Raw genomic sequence first — 21,534 nt, forward strand, 5'->3', positions numbered from 1 at the left:
TTTTTTGAGGTACTGGGGATTGAACTCAGGGCTCTCTGCTATTGAATTATACCACTGACCCTATTCATTTTTTTTGATATGAAACCTCAAGCTTCTGTAACTTCCCTTTCCCTAGAAAAGTTATGATAATATTTCCAAATGGAGTTATTTTCTAACTTGCTGTTATAGGTGCAAAGAAAGAACACTGTAGCCGTCTTCCACCCAAAATGATGTATGAGAGGCCTGTCCTGTTCTCCTAATGGGTCCTTCTACACAAAGATAATGATTTTCTTTACAAAATGTCGTATGTTAACTGTAGCCCATGTGAACTGTAGCTTTTAGCCTGTATAACATACTGCAAGGGGAGAATGTAAACTCAATTCCATGCAGCTTATAGACTTTTAGGTATTTGAGTATGTACTTATGTAGAGATACACATCCTCTTTATCCACCTATACCCAGAACACTTTCACATCGACATACCTTTGCTCAGTTACAAACAAGGACATATCACTTTTTCAATTGAAACTTTACAATTGATCAAGATAAAAAATATCAAACTGATGAACCATTGCAGTGGGTGAAACTGAATGAGTGGAGATTTTGTGCCTAGCTGCACTGACAGAGACAGCAGGGATCCCCTCTCCCCGATGCATAACGTCTATGGCTGAAGAGCGCCATGATGGTGAAGAACGGGATTACCGATGGCAGATCTGGTACATCTAAAGAAGGAGTGAGGGACGTGTAATGTGGTGTCTGCTAGCTCATACATTCTTGGGGAAGATATTTGGAAGTCCTGAGTGAACATCAGAGTCTTCAACTGTTGTGGCTCTTTAGGCTCATCAGATGAATGAGAATGCCATGGTGCAGTCAGTTCCAGGCACTGGAAAACTGACTTCCTAAGTTTCAGCCCTTTGTATTTAAAATGGCGGAACCATCACATATTCAGTTCTGGTTTATTTTATCTGAGGAGAAGGCCTAAAATCGAGCCCTCACAGCAGTTTCTTAAACAAGTGGAATTCTGTTCCAATTTTCACTAATTCTATGTGTCCTTTCCTACAAAGACCTTTGTAATTTATGTTCATCCATTTTTGTTTTGGATCCTAGCTTTGTCTGTGCACATTTATTGGCTTTTCTATAGCAATCTAGTTTTTCTTTATCATTTAAAATTTACTTTTGTCAAACCATTATTTAGGCATTTTATAAATACAGTGCATTTGGTGACTTTATGGAAAGTTCTGATGATAGAGTATAAAGATCTGCGAAGGTGGCTGTTTTATGAATTCATGTAGCAAGCAGGACACTGGGTTGGTCTATATTAGTTATTTCTCTGGAATTTTCATGAGAATGGATTGACTTGAAATTATAGAATCTTTCTTAGTACCCTTGATTTAGAAACTTGGATCTGTGTTTTAAAGGCGATATCTGAGTTACTTATATTTAGAAGAAAATGTCCAGTATATTTTTCCCATTATCTACAATACATACTATTGGCATATGTTTTTACTTTTGCCAATATTATCAGCAATATGCTATAGCCATTAATAATCAGTTATTCATGAATACTTCCAAGTATTGTATTTGAAAATCTCAGACTTCATATCTGGTAAATGATGAAGTAATTTATAACTTTCACATTGAATTCTTGTTACTTTTTAAAAATTGTATTTCTTTGTAAAGCATATGACCCACTTCAAAGTTAATAGTTACCTGGGATTTTAAAAAGTATTTCTTTATATCACAAAAAGATTTCTCTGTTTTGCCCAAGAGTGTATTTGTAGACAGTTTCCAACTTAGTAATAGGTAAAGTTCTAGAAGGTTGTTTGAAATAAATATCTCATAGAAACCATGTTATAGTTGATGATTTGATTCCCTGGGAAAATTGCTGAAACCCATTAATTCCATAATATGTCTGAATAATATTATTTATAGCAGTCAAGTTGGTGTCTACAGTTAAATATTTAATTTCATATTGAATTCTAATTTTAATAACATTCTTCTGATAATTTTTTTTTTAATTGAGGGATCTGATTTTTCTTACCTCCACTCTAACAATGCAATGAAAGCAAAACCCTTTGAGATGTAATTTGGGAGGTGAGGAAGACTTCTTGATGTCTCTGGCTGCAGAAAGATACTGGGTATCTTGGCCTTAGTAGGAGGGAATGAGTGACCCTGGTGGTCATGGTACCGACAAATGTCTATTTACATATAAGTGTGTTCCCATATCTGTTGATAGGAAGATGGAGCATTCTGTACACTGAGGAGCCAAAGGATGGCTTGTACTCACTCACTACATTCCAAGTGCTTTCACTGTATCTCTTCTTCTAACTCCATCACTCCACCTCCCTTTTGACTCTTGGCTTTTTAGTAGTAGCACTTGTGAGAATATTTAAGTTTCTAGTACCAGAACAGATTTGGAATATATATTAGGTCTCATATATTCTCCAAAAGTAAATATTCCTAAAAATATGATAGCACAAATGAGAACCAGCAGTTCACTGTGGCTCAACTACATTATATTTTGTAAAAGTATATGAAGAAAACCACTTAAAAGTAAAAGTAGATAATAGAAAAATCACTTGATCACATTTAAAACACCATTTAAACCTCAAGAATTTTGAATATTCGTTTTTTTCACCTCAAATCTGGCAAATTGCAATATAATATATAATCTCCAAAGGGAGAAAATATGAAAAAAAGAATGAGAACAGTGGGGAGAAAAAAGGGGAAAGACTTTAAGATTTAAACTAACAGTTTGGGGAAAACAGTTTAATGAGTTCTGAAGAAAACAGAGAATTTAGTTTCCTGAGGAAATACATTGCTTGAAGTGTAGAGGAAAGTGCTTGGCAATTCTAACCTTGTACTTTTCTTAAACAGAAACATTTAAAAAAGAAAAGTAGAAACATTTGACAAGCTGAAAACTCAGCTGACTTCATGCCTATCAAATAAAAAAATCTGTTTTTTCATCATCTGAGCACATAGTTGGGTTATGCACAGAGCTATCCAGTGCATAGGTTGGAGCGGCAAGGAGCCAACAGTGAAATCAAACTCATAAGCACCCTATAGAAAACCCCTCAAATTAACTGCTGTGCTGTTGCCAGCTGTACTGCCAGGGAACAAGAGCCTTATAGATTTCTGTGGAATGACTGGGTTACTTAATGCAGCTTGATTGACTCTCTTCCTGCCTCTGTTCTCTTTGGCTGGCAGCTGACCAAAACACTGTTTTGGTTAAAATAAGACTGAAGTGAACACACCCACTTACATGAACCTTCTTCTTGTATACTGTCTTAACACTCCCCTCATATACCGAATACAGGAAGAGGAAAAAATGGAAACAAAGTCTTTGTAAATAGTGAGAAGCAGAGGGGTTCAAGGAAGTGAAGGGGAAATGGGGAAAAATAAGAACCAAGATGTATCATGTAAAGGTACAAATTTCCAATGATGAATGTCATCATACTGTATACCTAAAGTATACCAATAAAATTAATGAATTAATAAGAAGAGAGGGACATGATTTTCTTCAATCAAAGTTAAGTTACTGGCTGGCACTTTGCTGTCCCTTTTTTGGGGGGGCAAAGAGTTTGAGGCATAGTCTTGCTATGTAGTTCAAGCTGGTCTTGAACCTACTACGTAGTCCAGGCTAGCCTGGATCTCATGGCAATCCTCCTGCCTCAGCCTCTGGAGTTCTGTATTTAGAGCTGTGCATCACCACACTGGCTTGCTGTCCTTCTACAGATCTATCAGATTTTTAGAAGAGTCATTTACTTGACCTCTTACATACAAATACCTGGATTCATAGATGTCAAAAATGACGTTAGATTCTTCTAACCATACTAACTTTTCACTTTAAATAATTGCTTGCTTCATAATTCTATAGTTAGAAAAATTATTAGGAAGCCATGTAGTCTTTCTTTCCCTAGAAAGAAAACTAACAGGTAGCTACTTCTGTCTTACAATCTTCTAAATAATATCTGGCCGCAGGGTGCTAGACAGCTTCTATTGCCAGCTTACATAATTAGAGAGGCTTGAATAAATGCTGTTGGCTGTTTCTCCATTACATGGAAACTCATAGGTTCAGATGCTCTATTTTTCATTAAATCAGGGGACTTGCAAACTTTTCTTTTTAAAAAATATTTTTATTGGTACATTTTAGATATACAATACAGTTACATTCATCATTGGGATCTCGTACCTTTACATGAGGTATCTTGGTTCTTATTTTTTCCCTCTTCCCCTGCCTCCCTTCACCCACTCCATCCTTCCCTATTAACAAAGACTTTGTTTCCATTTTTTTCCTTTTCTCATATCCTTAGCTTTACTCTACCTCTCCCATTTCTCCTGCACCCTTAGACCTTTACTTCCTATTACACAACATAATTATACATCTTGATCTTTGTTTGCATTTTTAGTTTTTCACACCAGAGAAAGTATTCAGTATTTACACGTGTGTCCTATTTATTTCACTTAAGAGAATTGCCTCAATGTGCATCCCTTTAGATATAAATGTCTCTAGTTTCTCATTCTTTTTATTTTCTCATTGAGTTTATTGATGCATTTTAGGTATACAGTATAGTTACATTCATCATTGGGATCTTGTACCTTTACATGACAGGTCTTGGTTCTCATATTTTCCCCTTATCCCTGTCTTCCCTTCACCCCCTCCTTCCTTACCTATTTATAAATACTTTATTTCCATTTTTTCATTTTCTTATTTTTTTTCCTTTACCTTATTTCCTTTCCCCTAACCTTCCCACTTGGCCTTTGTTCCTCATTCTTTATGGTTGAGTAGTACTCCATTTTATAAAGAAAAATCAAAATACACCTTCTTTATCCTGTCTCCTGTTGATGGGCACTTGGGCTGTTTCTAAGTTTTAGCCATTATGAACTGTGCTGCTATAAACATGGGCGAACATATCATTATTGTGGTATGATTCTTTTAATTATTTTGGAAAGATCCCCAGCAGAAGGATAGCTGAGTCAAATGGGACTTCTAATCCTAGTTGTTTAAAGTGTCTCCATATTGATTTCCACAGTCTGCACTCCTACCAACAATGAAAAAGGGTTCCTGGCTCCCCACAACCATGCCAGCCTTTGTTATTGGTTGATTTCTTGAGGACATCCATTCTTTCTGGGGTGAGGTGGAATCTCAGTGTTGTTTTCACATGCATCTCTCCAAAGACCAGTGATGTGGAACATTTTTTCCTATATTTATTTGGTGCTCTAACTTCTTTGTCTAAGAAATGTCTGTTCATTTCAGATGCCCACTTTTGAATCAGGTCTTTGTATTGGGGGTCTGATTTTTTTGAGTTCTTCATATATTGTAGATAATAGACCTTTGTCTGAGGAACAGCTGGTAAAAATTTTTTCCCCACATTGTAGGTTGTCTCTTAGCTCTTTTGCTGGTTTCTCCTGCAGTGCAGAAGTGTTTTAAAAAGATGAGATCCCAGTTGTTGATACTTTGTGCTAGTTCTTGTGCTACTGAGAATTTGTTCATAAAGTCTTTTCTTATGCCAGTGTCCTAAGAGTTCTACCTAGCTTATCTCTCAACAAGAGAGTTCTGTTTTAATATTTAGAAATCTAATCCACTTGGATTTTGGCTTAGTGCGTGGTGAAAGATAGGTGGTCTAATTTTAATGTTTGGCAAGTTGAAATCCAGTTTTTCCAACAGCATTTATTAAAGAAGCTATCTTTCCTCCAGTGAGGATGGTAGGCTCCTTTGTCAAAGATGAGGCAGCTGAGTATGTCTGGAGTTGTTACTGCATCTTCTAATTTATTCCACTGATGCTTGGGTCTGTTTCTTTCCCAGTACTGTGCTGTTTTTATCACAGTGGTTTTGTAGGATAATTTCAAGTTGGGGATTATGACACCCCCTGCCGTGTCTCTGTTGCCTAGAATGGCTTTTGCTATTCTAGGTCTCTTATGGTTCCAAATGAATTTTGGGATTGTTTTCTCTGGTTCTGTGAAATAAACTGTTGCGATTCCTATCAGGATTGCATTGAATCTGTATAGCAGTTTTGGTAGTATGTCCATTTTCACTATATTGGTTCTTCCTACACAGGAACAGGGATGTCTTTCCATTTTCTTATATCCTCTTCAATCTCTTTTTTCAGAGTGTTGTAGTTCTCAATGTAGAGGTCTTTTGCTTCCTTTGATAGATTGATTCCCAGATATTTCAGTTTTTTGGATGTTATTGTGAAAGGAATTGTTTCCCTAATTTCTCTCTCAATGATTCTGGTTTTGTGTGTGTGTGTGTGTGTGTGTGCAAGAAGGCCATTAATGTTTTAGTTTTGACCTTGAATACAGCTACTTTACTGAATTTGTCAATTAAGTCTAGAAGTCTTTTGGCGGAGTTTTTGGGTCTTGTATGTAGAGTATCATTTTGTCAGTAAGTAATGACAGTTTAACTTCTTCCTTTCCTATGTTTATTGCTTTTATTTCTTTTTCTTGTCTAATTGCTGTGGCTAGTGTTTCCAAAACTGTATTGAACTGGAATGGTGGTAGTGGATATCCTTGTCTTGTTCCTGATTTTAGTGTGAAAGTTTTCAGTTTTTGACCCTTTTTTTTGTACCTGGAATTGAACTTGGCACCTTGCACTTGCGAGGCAGGTGGCAGAACCACTGGGCTCACTCCTCAGCACTCTTGACCATTAATATGATGTTGGCTGTTGGTTTTTCATAGATAGCCTTTATGAAGTTGAGATAAAGACCATCTATTCCAATTTTCTGCAGAGTTTTTTTTTTATCATGAATGAGTGTTGAATTTTGTTGAATGCTTTTTCTGTAACTAATGAGATGATCATATTCTTTTTGTATTTCATTTATTGATATATGTATATTGAACCATGCTTGCATCCCTGGAATAAATCTGACTTGGTCAGGGTGTATTATCTTTTTTGGTGACCTCTGTATTCTGTTTGCCAGTATCTTGTTTTGGAATTTTGCATCTATGTTCATTAGGGAGATTGGGCTATAGTTCTCTTTTTTTTTGGTTGGACCTTTCCCTGGTTTCGGAATCAAAATAACACTTGCTTCCAGGAATGAATTTGGAAGTATTGCTTCCATTTCAATTTAATTGAAAAGTTTAAAGAGGAGTGGCAGTAGTTCTTCTCTAAATGTCATGTAGAATTCAGTAGTGAAGTCATTAGGATCTGGGCTTTTCTTTGTTGGTAAATTTTTAATTACATTTTCAATTTCACTGATTGTAATTTCGGAATCAAAATAACACTTGCTTCCAGGAATGAATTTGGAAGTATTGCTTCCATTTCAATTTAATTGAAAAGTTTAAAGAGGAGTGGCAGTAGTTCTTCTCTAAATGTCATGTAGAATTCAGTAGTGAAGTCATTAGGATCTGGGCTTTTCTTTGTTGGTAAATTTTTAATTACATTTTCAATTTCACTGATTGTAATTGGGATGTTTAGAGAATATGATAAGTTTGGCTAAGGGTTTATCGATTTTATTTATTCTTTGAGAAACCAACTCTTTGAATCAATGAGTTTTTTTTTTATTGTTTTGTTCTTCTCTATTGCATTGATTTTTACTCTGATCTTTATCATTTCCTCGCTTGTAAGAGCTTTGGTTTTGTCTTGCTCTTCTTTTTCTAAAAGGTTAAGATTCACCATTAGGTTGTTTATTTTCTTTTTTTTTCAGCTTTAATTGAGTTTATTGGTACATTTTAGCGATGCAGTAGTTACATTCATTGTTGGGATCTTGTACCTCTACATGACAAGTCTTGGTTCTCATTTTTTCCTCTTGTCCCTGCCCTCCCTTCAAAGGTTGCTTATTTTCACTTGCTCTGTTTTCCTGGTGTGGGCATTGACTGTTATAAGTTTCCCTTGTAGAACTGCTTTCGTTGTGTCCCATAGATTCCTGTATGTTGCATTGGCATTATTATTTATTTGTAAAAACTGTCTAATTTCTTCTTTAATTTCCTCTGTGACCCATGGTTGTTCAGGAGAGTGTTATAAACTTTTCTGACTATAACTCAAAGTAAGAAATAAATTTATATGCTTAGTATGATATATCACTGAATACAATTTTTATTAACAATATTTGTTCTTTAAAAATTTTATTAGTGCACAATTGCAGTTTATGCATTTACAGTCATCTTGTGGAGTGGTTACAAGTACAAACTAGATCTTTTTTGCTTTTCTTCTTTCTAATCCCTTTCATTTTTCCCTCCCCTCATTCCCTTTTCATCTAGTTCCCCTATCCTATTTTTCATTGTTTATATTATTAATATTAGTTCACGTTATGGCAAATAATGTTAAATAAGGTTATTAGGTTCCTGAATACTCTATATCTTTATTCTACTTATTTCTCTTTTTTCTTCTCCTCACCCTTTGCCCTTGTTCCTTTCTTCTACATCCCTAGAAAGAAATCCATCTCTTTATTCCCTCTGTCCATTCTTTATCATTGTATTTGTACTTTGTCTTACTCAAATGAGAGATACCATATGGTATTTAAGCTTGTGTGTCTGGCTTATTTCATTCAATATTATATCTTCCAGATGCTTCCATTTGCCTACAAATATGTCTAATTTGTCATTCTTTAGAACTTAGTAGTATTCCATTATATTTCTCTATCCAGTCATCTGTTGATGGGATATAAAGGCTGCTTCCAGCATTTAGCTATTATGAATTGTGCATAAACATTGGTATGCATGTATTGCTGAAGTAAACAACATCTATTCTTAATACATGCAATGTATTTTTCTTTTTTCCTCTTCCCTCACTTTCCATTTTTTCCTTATTTTTTCTTTTTAAATAAAATGCTAATTAATTCAGAAAATTGATTTTTATTACACATTCAATCCATAATTTGAAAAGCACTGCATTAGAATAAGCAGTTTTCTTCCTTTTTTTGCTTTTCTTAAAAACTTCACACTTCGTGTTCTTTGGTCTACTACTGTATTCCAGGAACTAAGCCTCCTTTACAGGATATTAATTTTATTGCCTATTTTGATAAAATCATTAGGAAGATAAATTTTATTCTCCACTAGGAGCAAATAATCTATTAATAGCATGTATTGTTTTATTTTGTCTGTTTTGTTACACATAGTTATAATATATAATAAATGAGAAAGAAAGAAGGAAAAGAAAAATATTTTTCAGTTAAACCTCTAATTACCCCGCGAGGTAGAAACTGTTGTGCCCATTTTTTATTGTGCCCATTTTTATATCAGGATCAAAGTTGTATATTACCTATCCCAAAGGTTGCTAAAAAAAGAAAACAAATGTAGAGCAAAATGCAAATTCAGAGTTTTTAAAAAAATCAATGGTATTGCTGCTTCCTTCAATCCTAATAATTTTAAAATTTGAATTTAAAAATACCAAGTGTTTTTGTGAAATGTATCACAAAAAAAATCATTTGTAGTGGTGATTGTTGTGTAATATTATGAATTGTAACTTCTTGATAATTTCCTTTCAACAAAATAAAAGAAAGAAGGAATAAAAACAAAAAAGATTCCTCTGCAGCTAAGGATAGAGACACTGAGTCCTCTATTTAAATCTTACATAATTATATTATAAAAGTCTTATTTTTCTGGAAAAATGAAATAGGTATACAGAGCGTGACATTCTACAGGCTAGGATATTTTAGAAAGTCATAGGAACTCAAACATGAGTGAAGAGTAGAATTTTCCTTTCAATTTCTATAATAACTGTTTTTTGAAGGGAAAACAGGAAAAAATGACCATCTTTCCTGGTTTTGAAGAAAAACTTGTTTATGTGTATAATACATTGGAGAAATTGTTTGAGAGTATTTTGCGTCTGCAGAAATGTGACCACCAAAATTCTCAACCAGGATTTAGGGCTATTGGATGGATGAAACTAATGAAGTCAAATGAATACTGTATTTGTGAAAGTAATAGATTTACATCATTTTCCAGTGCTTCTCTGTAAAAGAGATTGCATTTTGAAAAGAAAATAATAGGTGCAGTTGGCTTTTAGAACTTATTTTTTCCTCTTCTCAGCCTCTGCCACATTTCCAGATTTATCAGTAGACAGCTTCTGTCTCTTTCTTCTTTTTCCCTTCACCTCTTTGTATCTCTTCTTTTTTTTCCTCTGTCTTCCCCTCCTCTTCTCTCCCACTCTTCCCTCCAGTTTGTCATCTCTTCTGTACCATCTTTAGTTTTTGCATTCACACATGCAATCTTTGCTATCTCATTTATAATCCTTGTCTTCTTATTAACAAATAATTCTCATGTCTTTTAAGCAAGATGCAGAGGGACCTTTTGGTCCTTAAAGGGATTATCTGGAAAAATAACGTCCCTTCTGTTTTCTTACATGCGTTTCTTTGTTCTGTCTCCCAAATATAGTTTTAGAAATATCATTTTATTTCTGGAAAGTGTTGAAGTACTGCTTTCACCTTTGTATCTTCCCTTGAGTAAATTCATCTATAGTTATTATATGACCATTAGAGAGAAAAGCAAAGGTTTCTCATCAAAATTAGCATTGATCCAGACGGTTCTGACACAGTAACTATGCATAAACCTTCTTAAGCACATTTTTATGTAAGGAGATGGACTTTCTCAATATGTAGTTCTTGTGTCTACTACAGAGGAGAGTTGAGAGCAGGCAGGTGTACTAGATTAAACCTCATGAAACTCAATGTTGAAACTGTAAAAGAAACTTCCTGGAGGGAGCTCAGACAAGGTAGAATAGAATGAACTTGAATTAAGGGCACTATTACAAAAATGTGCTTTGAGGACCAGAAGAAGGTAAAAAAAGTATTTTTAGTAGTGAGAGAGTGCAGAAAGAACATGGTCAGTAACAGGCAAGGATTGGAACATGCTGATGAAGCTCCCCAGTAGTTCTGTGAATAGACAGACTTGATTTATGAATAATGAAGTGAAAACACCCACAGACACATGGCTGCAACCAAGCTGGACAAATACACAAATCATGGGGCAATTTGGAGTGTGTCATTAAGTAGAGCTACAGTACAAGAAGTAAAGCAAATATATATTCAGATAAGATGGGAAATGAAGAATAGTAATCATTAGTAGTTGACTTACAGAGTTGGCAGATTATATAATTTAGTGTCCTTGATTTATTGAATCTAAAGTAATGAGTCTAATGGCACTCTGGTGTTACCTTGTTTATATATTTTAATATAAATCTTTAGGTAGAATCTAAGCCTATACATTTAAACATACGGATTCTACTCTTTTTTTGGGGTGTTGTTGTTGAAGCAGGGTCTTGCTTTGTAGCTCAGGCTAGCCTTGTACTCATAGTGATCCTCCTGCCTCAGCCTCCTGAGTGCTGGTATTATAGGTGTGTGCCATCACTCCTGGTTTGGAATCTACTCATGACTCAGAATTCTTCCTTGCCTTAGAATCATGTAGTGCTATAAAAATATCATTTCCATATAGCACCATAGATTCTAGTAATTAATAAGGTGACAAATAATTTTTATGATAGAGTAAATATGACAAAATTATAAGTATGATTACTGCATAGATGTTAACTTTCTTTGTTCTATGACTTTGGATTTCATATATGATACAGCCGTGATCAGCCTTCTTGGTCACTAGAATTGGCTGAAAGTGAGCATGTTTCCTGCTCTTCTAAGTCCAGGTAGACTCCTTCCCTACTCTTCCTCACCAGATTTTTTTCAGAAAGATAAAAGCTGAACGAAATGTCTTTACCACTCTTAATTTCACTGCTGTTTTATCCAGCTTCCTCTAACCAAGATACACATACTACTTCTCACTATTTTACATCTCTTATTAGTTTTGTGAAATCTAGGCAGAGTGAAAAGCAGTTGTGCATACAATATCAGAATAATTTAATAATAGCAACTTACTTTAGAACATATTTTCTGGGTTGTATATATTTTCAGGTGATAGAGAGGTAAAGGAACTAACATTTATTGAGTGCCTACATATATTATCTTATTTAATTATTACAAGAGCTCCATGAAGTAATAGATTCAGATAAAGAAACTGTTGTCAATAAACAATGCAATTAAAAGAGAAGAATTGCCATATATTCTAATTATGAAGGGAAACACTGTAAGAGAATGCCAACTTATTCTTACCATAATCATGGGCTGACATGAGAAATAAGATAAAAATGTCAGAAAAGTGAATGGTAGGACAAGAGCCATTTCTACTTCCACAGTGAATTTTTTGAAATAATGCATTTAAAGAGGTAAATAATATTGTAATTGGTATTACATTATAAGATGCCATCTTAGAAGAGACAGAGATTTATTTTTCTGCCCAAGTAGGAAAGGGAGTCTCGGCAGAAACACCAACACAAACTATTTTTAGCATGGTCACTTAATTTAATTCCTGGGAAATGGATCTTTTGATATCAAAAGGACCTTGATTTTTAAAATTCTTTTTCTCCCAGTTTATTAAGTTTATTGGTACATTTAAAGCAAACAATGCAGTTACATTTATCATTGGGATCTTGTACCTTTACATGGTATGTCTTGGTTCTTATTTTTCCCCCATACCCCTGCTCTCCCTTCACCTACTTCACCCTTCCCTATTTACAAATACTTTGTTTCCATTTTTTTCTTTTCCCTTATTTCCTTTCCCCTCCTCTTTCCACTTCCCCTTTAGCCATTTTCTATTTCACACTATAATTTTCAAAATTCTAAAATAATATTCAGCAAGATGTATATTTTTCTGGGTAATTATCTGGCTTATTACATCTCCATGAGATACATTTTTAAGCAACTCTACTAAAGCAAATGAAATATTAAAGTTTTTAAATGATGAAACTGTGCAGAGTGTGACGTAGTTGGAAAGGAATTTAGAATAATGTATCACAAAAACTGTTGATTGCTTTTCCTTAAAATAATCCTCTTTGAGTTTTTTGAACTTCCCTATACATTGCTAGCCATTTAATTTGCTAGAGAGAACTTGTAAAGACACTGGATTTAAAAATCCTTATGGTTAAAGTTTTTATTCCTATTTTTAAGAGAAAAAGATGAATATGCAAAGTATGTGAGTGTATATTGTCTTGATAGCTTCAGGAAAGTGTTACTTGGCTGTAACTTCGAGGTTTTTGTTTCTGTGAGCTATTTATGATATATACTCTTAAAGGCTTTATTCCAGATGGAGGTTTCATTTTTATGTAAGGAGAAGGTCAGGCCTTACAATATTTGTTATTTATAATTTTGTTTTCTTCCAGAGAAATACCTGAGTCTCCCAACTTCATTTTAGTAAAATTATATAGTTCTTTCAACTTGAAATTGCTTGAATAGATCACTACTAGATGATAGAAACATGATATGCTTTATAAGTCAAAAAGTTTTCCACCAAGTAATACCAGCAGTGAAAATTGTCAGAGAAACAACTAATTAATCTCTGCTCCTTTACAGCTGTTTAATGCAATGCATAACTAAAAGTCCTGTTAAATTAATTAATGATTTCAATTATGAACTTTTCTCCAAAATGTTATGATTCGTATCAGGCTGATAATGCAGTGACCTAGGAGTGTGAAATCTGTGTTATGAAGAGAGTCGCCAGTTAATTGATTCACAAATTATTTAAAGTTTGTTGCCCCCAGGGGAGTGCTCAGTTTCATGACAGTCATTTCTTAAAGTGTACAAACTCTTTTTCACCTTAAGGATGTCTTCAGTTATTAAGCATGGTAAAATACCAGCATGTTTCTAGAGCTGGAAGTAATTTCAACATTTATGATTTAGAATCTGTAGGTGAATATGTGGAGGTTACATCTATTCTAAAAGGATAAAAACGTTAGTGAAACTTGTTTCTCTTTTGTGGCAGTCTTTTCTGTGCTTTTACTTTAGTAATTTTAAAGTTCTGTATCACTCAATTTCATTTTTTTGCATTTGCTATGCATTGAGCATAGGTCACATTAAAAGACAATATAATTATGGGTAATAACACAATATAAATAGTTTAATATAAACAATATAAACTGCTAATTCAAGTTTTTGGGTTGCAGAGTGGGGCTAAAATGCCAGCCTAATGGTTGCCCAGGGAGCTGACTTCAAGCAACGGTAACAATTTCTGTTGGACACCTTATATCTTTATAGTACATAAGTGTCATGTAAACTTGCTTCCAGTCTGGTTATTTTACCCAAAACTTAAATAATAATGAAGTATACATTGTACAAGGAGAAGGGAGCAAATCAATGTTATCAATATTTTATAATACATATATAACATTTCATTAATATTTTTATGCTGGGGTTGGGCTAACTTCAGAGTAGATGAAGTGGCTGTAAGTGCGTATCCTTTCCTGAGTGCCCATGCCTAAGGTGAAAGGAAAGATGATTCTAAGGAGAGGTTTTTAATTAGGCAGAGAGGACAGCTGAAGTTCTCTAAATGTGGCTTCATTAAAAGGAGGCTCTAGATTCCCTTTTGTTCCACACACATATTTGGGCTTAATCAATAGTTTAGACATCAGTTGCTTTTAGGGTGGCTGAACAATATTTTTTTTTCAGCTTCACTCCAAGTTGATAAGCAGTATGAAAAAAATTTTTAAATTTAATATAAAAAGTCAGTGTTCCTTTTGAGAAATTCCTCTCAGCTCTGAATGGACAGATGTATTTACAGGATGGAGCGGGTTGCTTATATTCTGGACAGACATCATGTTTGCAAATTTTACTTGTTCTGGTGACTCTTCTGTTTTACTTCTTCATTTTTCTTGACCCAAGAAAATTGCCCAAAGAGAAGACAAAAAGAGAAACAGTATTATTAAAAATAAGTTTATCTTTGTTAAACTTGCTGCAGGGCAAAAAGAAATGGACTTGAAAAGGAAGTAAATTTATACTAATTTTTGCATTGTAGGAAATGTACTATTTTAGACACTGACTGACTGCTTCTGTTTTCTAAAATTAAGGAGCCTATAATCTCAGCGCCATTAACAAGTGCTGTCATTCAGATACACAGTGTCTGGCTGATTTAAATAAAATGAAATGAAGATAGTTGTTTCTGGTCCCTTGGCTTCACTCATTGCCATAAACATATGCTCTGCGTCCCGCTTCTTTCCATCTTATTTATGACTTTAATTTGTTGTGTGGGCTGCGCTAGAAATTAAATTTAATATAATTCTCCAAGGGACCCTGTCATATAATAACATGGTAATTTCTGTGTATCCTTTTGAAAAATGAGGAAATTAATTCTTCCTGACATGTTCTAATTATTCCAGTGTGAACGGCAAATCCGTTTTTCCTAGCCCCTGAAGTGTTATAGGCAAATGGCTGGTGTTCAAAGCTGAGGTGCTAATGCTGACCAGCAGTGCGTTTAATTTGAAACATGAGCAGACACCTTTCAACACACCTTTGTAATATTGGAGTACTTTACAGAAATTAATTCACTACTTATTTGGCAGCTTAGCCTTGGGGTTATGTTTTTTTATTCATCAATACTATAGTCACGTTAGCATAACGTTTCCTATTTCCTTCAGTACTTGGTGCCTATGTATGGAACTTAAAACATGCAGTGGGTAGTTCAGCTCAGTGAATGAAAGGAATCCAGGCACTTTAGAAATACCAGTTGTATGCCAAATTGTGTTTACACTTTATAGAGAGGTGTAGCAAGGTCTTGAATATTAAACTTAATTATAGTCTACAGTTAGCAGCTTTAGCTGAAATTACATAGTGTAGATATTATTGGGACAATCTTGATGTGAAGAGACAACTATATACTGCTGTCCTGGTGTAGATTTCAGTTGTGGAAATACATTTTTTTACATGCGGAATGATACCATAAGCAATTTGTGAATTAAATTTACAGACCAGGAATCTCACAATCTGAACTCTTCCAGGAATGAAGTAGCTATGCCTTGGGAGATAAAGGATTGAAGCCACTTTTGAAGCTATTGGCCACGTGTGACTTACTATTCATTAATATCAAATGGAAGGTGTATGTGATATTCTTTACATGGATTACAAAAAGAATTTGCTTTATCTCTGATCTTTATTATAAAACTGGCTATTGTATACATTTCAGTAATCAAGTCAATCTTTTGTGTCAGTTCTAATACAATTTCTTTGTTTTAGTGAGAAGTTGATAAATGCCACTATACATGACCATTTATTGTTATAATTAACAAGAAAAATGAATGCATGAGATTCTACTTAAAATAGAAAGTAGAAATACAATTAAGCTTAAATAAAAGAAGTTGATTCATGTTTGGAGTGTCTGTAATCAAGGCTTTCTGTTTATCTGTTTTTATATCTCCATATTACATTCCTTTAAGTTTTAACTTAAATAGAAATTGGAATGGTAGCATAATTATTCTGATAAACAGTTTTAATACTGCCCATATTTTTCTGATGACCATTCAACTGCCGGATACCTAATGTTATTCTCCCCATCAATCTACTGTGGGCAACTGTCAGATTTACATTCTCTAAACTTTCCTTTCTACAAGACATGGAAAAAGTGGGATTCTTTTGCTGAGAAACTGGGTAAAAAACAATATTCTTCTTCCCATTCAAGTACACGCCCCCTTTTACTGTTCTAGTTCAGGCAAGGTTATTCTAAGATTACTTCTGTGGCTTTGTAAGGGTAGGAGATGGAAGATGGTATTGGCAAGCAAAGAGGGAGCAAGTACATCCCTTCTTATACCCATAGAGATTTTGAGTTGCTGAAGATTTGCTGACTATGGACTTCTCTTTCTGCCCCAGGAAAGGAAGGAAAATCTATTACCTATTTGGCCCTTCTTTTCCTTTATTCCCCTTCCCCTTTTTTCTTTGTAGTGATTAATACCAAAGAGTAGAGGTGGGGGCTAGACCAGATCCTGCTCTCAGCAGATTAGACCCTTTCCAGAGCCCGATATACCATTTATATGGTATCTAGGAAACAATATAGGGTTTACTGCATTTCTAATATTATTCAAAATGAAGGATTCGTAAGAAGTTGTTGACCAAGTTAAAATAAGCTGCTCATATGTGCAATTTTGCATATACCTAGTTCCATTCTCTTTTTAGGAAAGAAACTGCAAACATTTTTATATGCTTCCATCTCAGGATGCTTCAATCAGTGTATCCAGCAAAATAAATGAAAAGAGGTAAAGATCTACTAATTTTGAATTTTTTTCTTTTAAAATATTACTTAGGCTCGGTTTTTGATCATGTCACCTCTTAAAAATTGTATAATTTCTAGTTAGATTTGATAAATTTATTTCTATGCATTCTTTACTTCTCTAAAAGAAACTTATACATATGCTAAATTTTATTTAACATAGATAAATTATAGTTTTTATATATGTATATATACAAAACATGTATACACAGAAAAATTATGTATTTCCAAAAGGCCTATTATTCTTCATTCATATCTCCTTGTTAAACTCATCCATACCATCAGTATGCTTACTTCATAAATCAAATTCACTTATTTTTCAAGCACATGGAGGGGAACACATATTTGAGCAAAATGTCACTCACCTAATGACTGAGATATGAAAGAAAGACATGAAAGGGAAAGGACTGGGGTCCCATAATCGCCTTTGGGAGATTTGGGGTCCCCAGTGACTAGAACACCTCCCACAGGCCCCATCTCTTAAAATTTCCACAGCCTCTCCGTAGTGCCAAGATGGACACTAAGCTTTTGACACATGGACCTTTGGGGACCTTTAAGATCCAAACAATAGCACTTGCTTCAGATTGCAGCTTTAGTAGGTGTTAGAGCTGGTACTTAACATTAGATTTGCCCTCCTATGTTCCTTTTTTTTTTTTAAATTTTAAAGTGAATTTATTGGTACATTCTAGGTAGACCTCCTATGTTCTTAACCACAGAATTATACTGAGTGAAAATATGACTGAATAGAGATATAGCTGTGGGAGTTATCTGCGAAAGAATGATAGTTTAAAATATCTAATAAGTTGATATCCCTCAATAGGCAGGGAAGGGGAGAGAGAGAGAGATAGAGGTATATAGAGACCCCAAGATTGCGATTTGAAGTTTTGAGAGAATAGTGAACAAAAAAGGTGAGAGAAGCAGTGAAAGAACAATAAAAAGTAACTGAATAAAAATAAATAGCAAAGTTTTTATGTCATGTGAATCAAAGTAGGAGATGATATCAACAAGAAGAGAGTGAACAACATCAGTCACTGTTGATTGAATACACCGGTGTCAAATACTGCTGCAAATTTTTGGAAGAATGCAGATTTGTTGCTGAGGCCAGAAGCTAGATGACAGAAGACAGGTCTGAGGAGGATGATGAGGAAATAGTGATGGGGGGTAGAATACAGTCATGATTTTATGTGATATAAATGTTGTATTTTATCCTTCAGTTAATATCATCAGTGTTTACTCTTCATTTGAAAGGCTTTTTTCTTCAAAAGAGTGGAGAGAATGGAAAAATGATGAATGAATGAATTGCATTAAAGAAAAAAAACCCGTTATTTACTATTGTTAATGTTTTAAGGGTGGAAAAGCACAAAATATCAGCTTTCTTAGTCATTTCAAGTGAAATTAGTATGAGTAGTCTAAAAGTGTTTTTTTTTTTTTGGTTACTGTTTTATTTTTTATTTTTTAGGTTTTTTGAGACAGAGTCTTTATAGTTCAGGCTGGCCCCAAACTCACTACATAGCCCAGGCTGGCCTTGAACATGTGGCGATCCTCCTGTTTCAGTCTCCTGAGTGCCAGGATTATAGGCATGTGCCACCATGCCCAGTTTAAAAGTTTTGATTTATGTAGATTTGGCAGTTCAACCGAGCTCAGGGTTTCTATAGGTGAAAAATAAATTTTTATAGGTCTTGTGAGTGTGTGTGTGTGTGTGTGTGTGTTTATGCTAGGCAAGCACTGTACCACTAAATTACATCCCCAGCCCTTTGTCATTTTCTAATCCTGAAGCAGAAATCATGTACCTTCTAAGACTTATAATAGAAGGTTGCTAATATATAGCCGATCCTAGAAATATGCCTATTAAATAAGTGGTTTTAATATTTGATTTGTGGGTATAAAAAGAAATGTACTGAATTCTGGGACTCATGGCAGAAGAGTAGTTTGTTAAGAATTACTAGAAAATTACTATTGTAAGGCTTTCTTGATCAGCATTTCTCCAGGTATGATTTGAATGTCACCAGCTGCATAAGCTAACTGGACAACTAACTGGTTTGGAGTACTTATTAAAAATGCAGATTTATTTTCCTGGTACTGGGGATCAAACTCAGGACCTTGTGCTAGCAAGGCAGGCCACTGAGCTAAATCCTTAGCCCTAAAAATGCAGATTATCAATGCCCTATCCCACTCTGTTGAACTGGAATCTGTAGTTGACTAGGAATCTTTATTGAAACAAGTTGCTTAGAAAATAAAAAAATAATTTAATAAAATAATTAATAAAAATTAAAGTATAAAATAAAACAAAACTGGATTTCTGATTGAGTTTTTTATTCACTGAATACATCTAAAATCAGATATTGAAAGCTAACCTTTTTATTCATCTATTTTAAATTTAAATCTCTTCTAAGCTGAAGATATAAGTCTACGCTCACAAGGGCTGTGTTTCATTCCTCTGCACCCATCTGTCACCATCACCACCAGCAACAACAACCAATCTGTTAAGGGTCATAGTACGTGAATAGCTAATTTGCACATGGTTTCAGTATCTTACGCAATTGTTGCTGAATCCTTTGGCTTTGAGAGACCATTCTATGACTCTGTTTTGACTATTTTAACTTGGAATATACCTTTCAATTAAACATTGGTGTTCTCAACTCCCTTAGAGAGCTATTAAAATGGTGCCGATGCCTTTCTGTTGTTCTTGTGTTACTGGGCAGAGCCCAGAAATTTGTCATAAAAGAAATGGTACAAATGAACTATGATTGTTTATCTTCACTAGTAAAGTTAAATATATTTTTGAGTTAGTAGGAGTGGAGGGGTGGGAAGTGAAGCAGGTGACCCACCACTCTGAAATGCATGCTGCTTGGGTACACAGAAAGTATAAGTCCCCAAATAACCTCATATCCTAGTTTCTAAATACGATGTGATTTTGTTTTTCCTTCTTTTTCTGATCCCACACCTTACTTGCCATGGAGAACTTAGTGACTACCAAAATAATGGGAAACTTGGTAATGTCTAACAGGCTGTTGGACCATTAGCATTTTTCAATAGTGAAAATGTCCTAATGACAATCATGCCTTTTATAATCCAATAGAAAGTAAGAAATTGGGAAAGTTACCCATAATGAATACTGCACATAGAATGTGAGCCATAATGGGAAAGCTAAAACACTAGGAGGCTAAATTTAATGCTTCATATTATTAAAAAGGTACATTAATTTTTTATAATATGTTCTATTTTACTCTTCTTGGGTTTTTTTTTTGGCCTAGCTTATAAATATGAGTATTTGATTTTTAAAGCCTTACAATTTTTCTTAACTATAGTTTGAATTTAAATTTCCAAAGGGCTTTGGGATTTTATCTCTGTAATATGAAATGACCGAAACTTGAAATTTTTTTCCAACTGTATAAATTGTTTATTTTGGACATCTGTTCGACTTGTTTTATGTGAAAGCATCGTATTAGATATAGGGTCTACTCTATGCCAGGAACCGTTGGAGATAGTGTGAGGCAGTGAATAAGACAAAATCCCTGCTTTCATTGAGTTTATATTTTAGTGGTAATGGTTGAGGAAAATGTTAAAATATAAAAAAAAAAAAGCAAGTAAATTATAGCCTGTTTGAAGATGATGAGTGCTATGAAGAAACATCAAACAGGGTAAAAAAGGTAAGGAGTGCTGACACATAGGGAGTTGCAATTTTATTGGATAAAACACAGTCAGACCTCACAGATGGATGACATTTGCATTAAGGCCAGGAAGAGAAGTGAAGAAGTGAATCATGCAGATGCCTAAGAGAAGACCGTTCTAGGAAGAATGAGTGAGTTTGTAGGGGAATGAACTTGATGGTTATAAGGAATAGTAGTAATGAGCCAGTGTAGCTGCGAGATGTGAATGTTGAAGACATGCGTGATTTAACTCTCGTAAGAACTTTGGTTTGTATCCTGAGGAAATCTGAAGAAGATGGTTTCGCAGCAGAAAGGTGACATGATCTGACTTCTATTCTAAAAGGGTTTTGCTACCTGTTTTGTTGAGTATAGACCGCAGTGAAGAGACTAGTTAGGAGGTGTCTTAGTCTTTCTGGGCTGCTAAAACAATATGCTATATTCTGAATAGCTCATAAACAACAGAATTTTTTTCTCACAGTTCTGAAAGCTGGAAAGCCCAAAATCAAGAAACTTTATCTTTAGGAACAAAAACAATATGTAGCACATGGTAGATGCTCAGTAAATAGTTGCTGAATGAATGAATGAGATAGTGAACTAGAATCAAGGTGTATCTAATGCCAAAGTCCATTTTCTTTATTACATCCCATATATCCTGATGTAAAGTAGAGCTATCAGATTGTTTCTTAGAGAAGTTTTTGATAAGGGACCAAAACTAGGCAGTGAAATCCAAAGGGGTTAAAGAAGAAACACTGCTGATAGAGTGATTGAGCTCAGAAAAAAAGTGGCCCAAGGCAAGTTTACTATGAATTAGAATAAGAAAGAGAGAGAAAGTCAGAAGGAGAGGAACAAATTAATGACAAATTAGAATAAGGAAGAGGAGGAGGAGGAGGGG

At 34.5% G+C, this 21,534-nt stretch overlaps 1 protein-coding gene across 3 annotated transcripts in view; it reads left to right on the forward strand.

Moving 5' to 3' along the window:
• The window catches only part of Sox6 (SRY-box transcription factor 6), a 557,563-nt gene that overhangs the window by 129,953 nt on the left and 406,076 nt on the right, over positions 1-21,534 (forward strand). The window contains exon 1 of one of the 3 annotated variants that reach the window (XM_010615182.2): positions 16,899-16,978. The exons of the other annotated variants lie outside the window; for them this stretch is intronic. Within the exon in view, the coding sequence (XP_010613484.1) occupies positions 16,923-16,978 (56 nt within the window). The 5' untranslated portion in view covers positions 16,899-16,922. Of the gene's footprint in view, positions 1-16,898; positions 16,979-21,534 lie in introns of those variants that run through there. 3 annotated transcript variants of the gene reach the window in all.

The sequence above is a fragment of the Fukomys damarensis genome, unplaced genomic scaffold (assembly GCF_012274545.1).
Source record: "Fukomys damarensis isolate Sample0158 unplaced genomic scaffold, DMR_v1.0_HiC HiC_scaffold_16, whole genome shotgun sequence".
NCBI classification, from domain to species: Eukaryota; Metazoa; Chordata; class Mammalia; order Rodentia; family Bathyergidae; genus Fukomys; species Fukomys damarensis.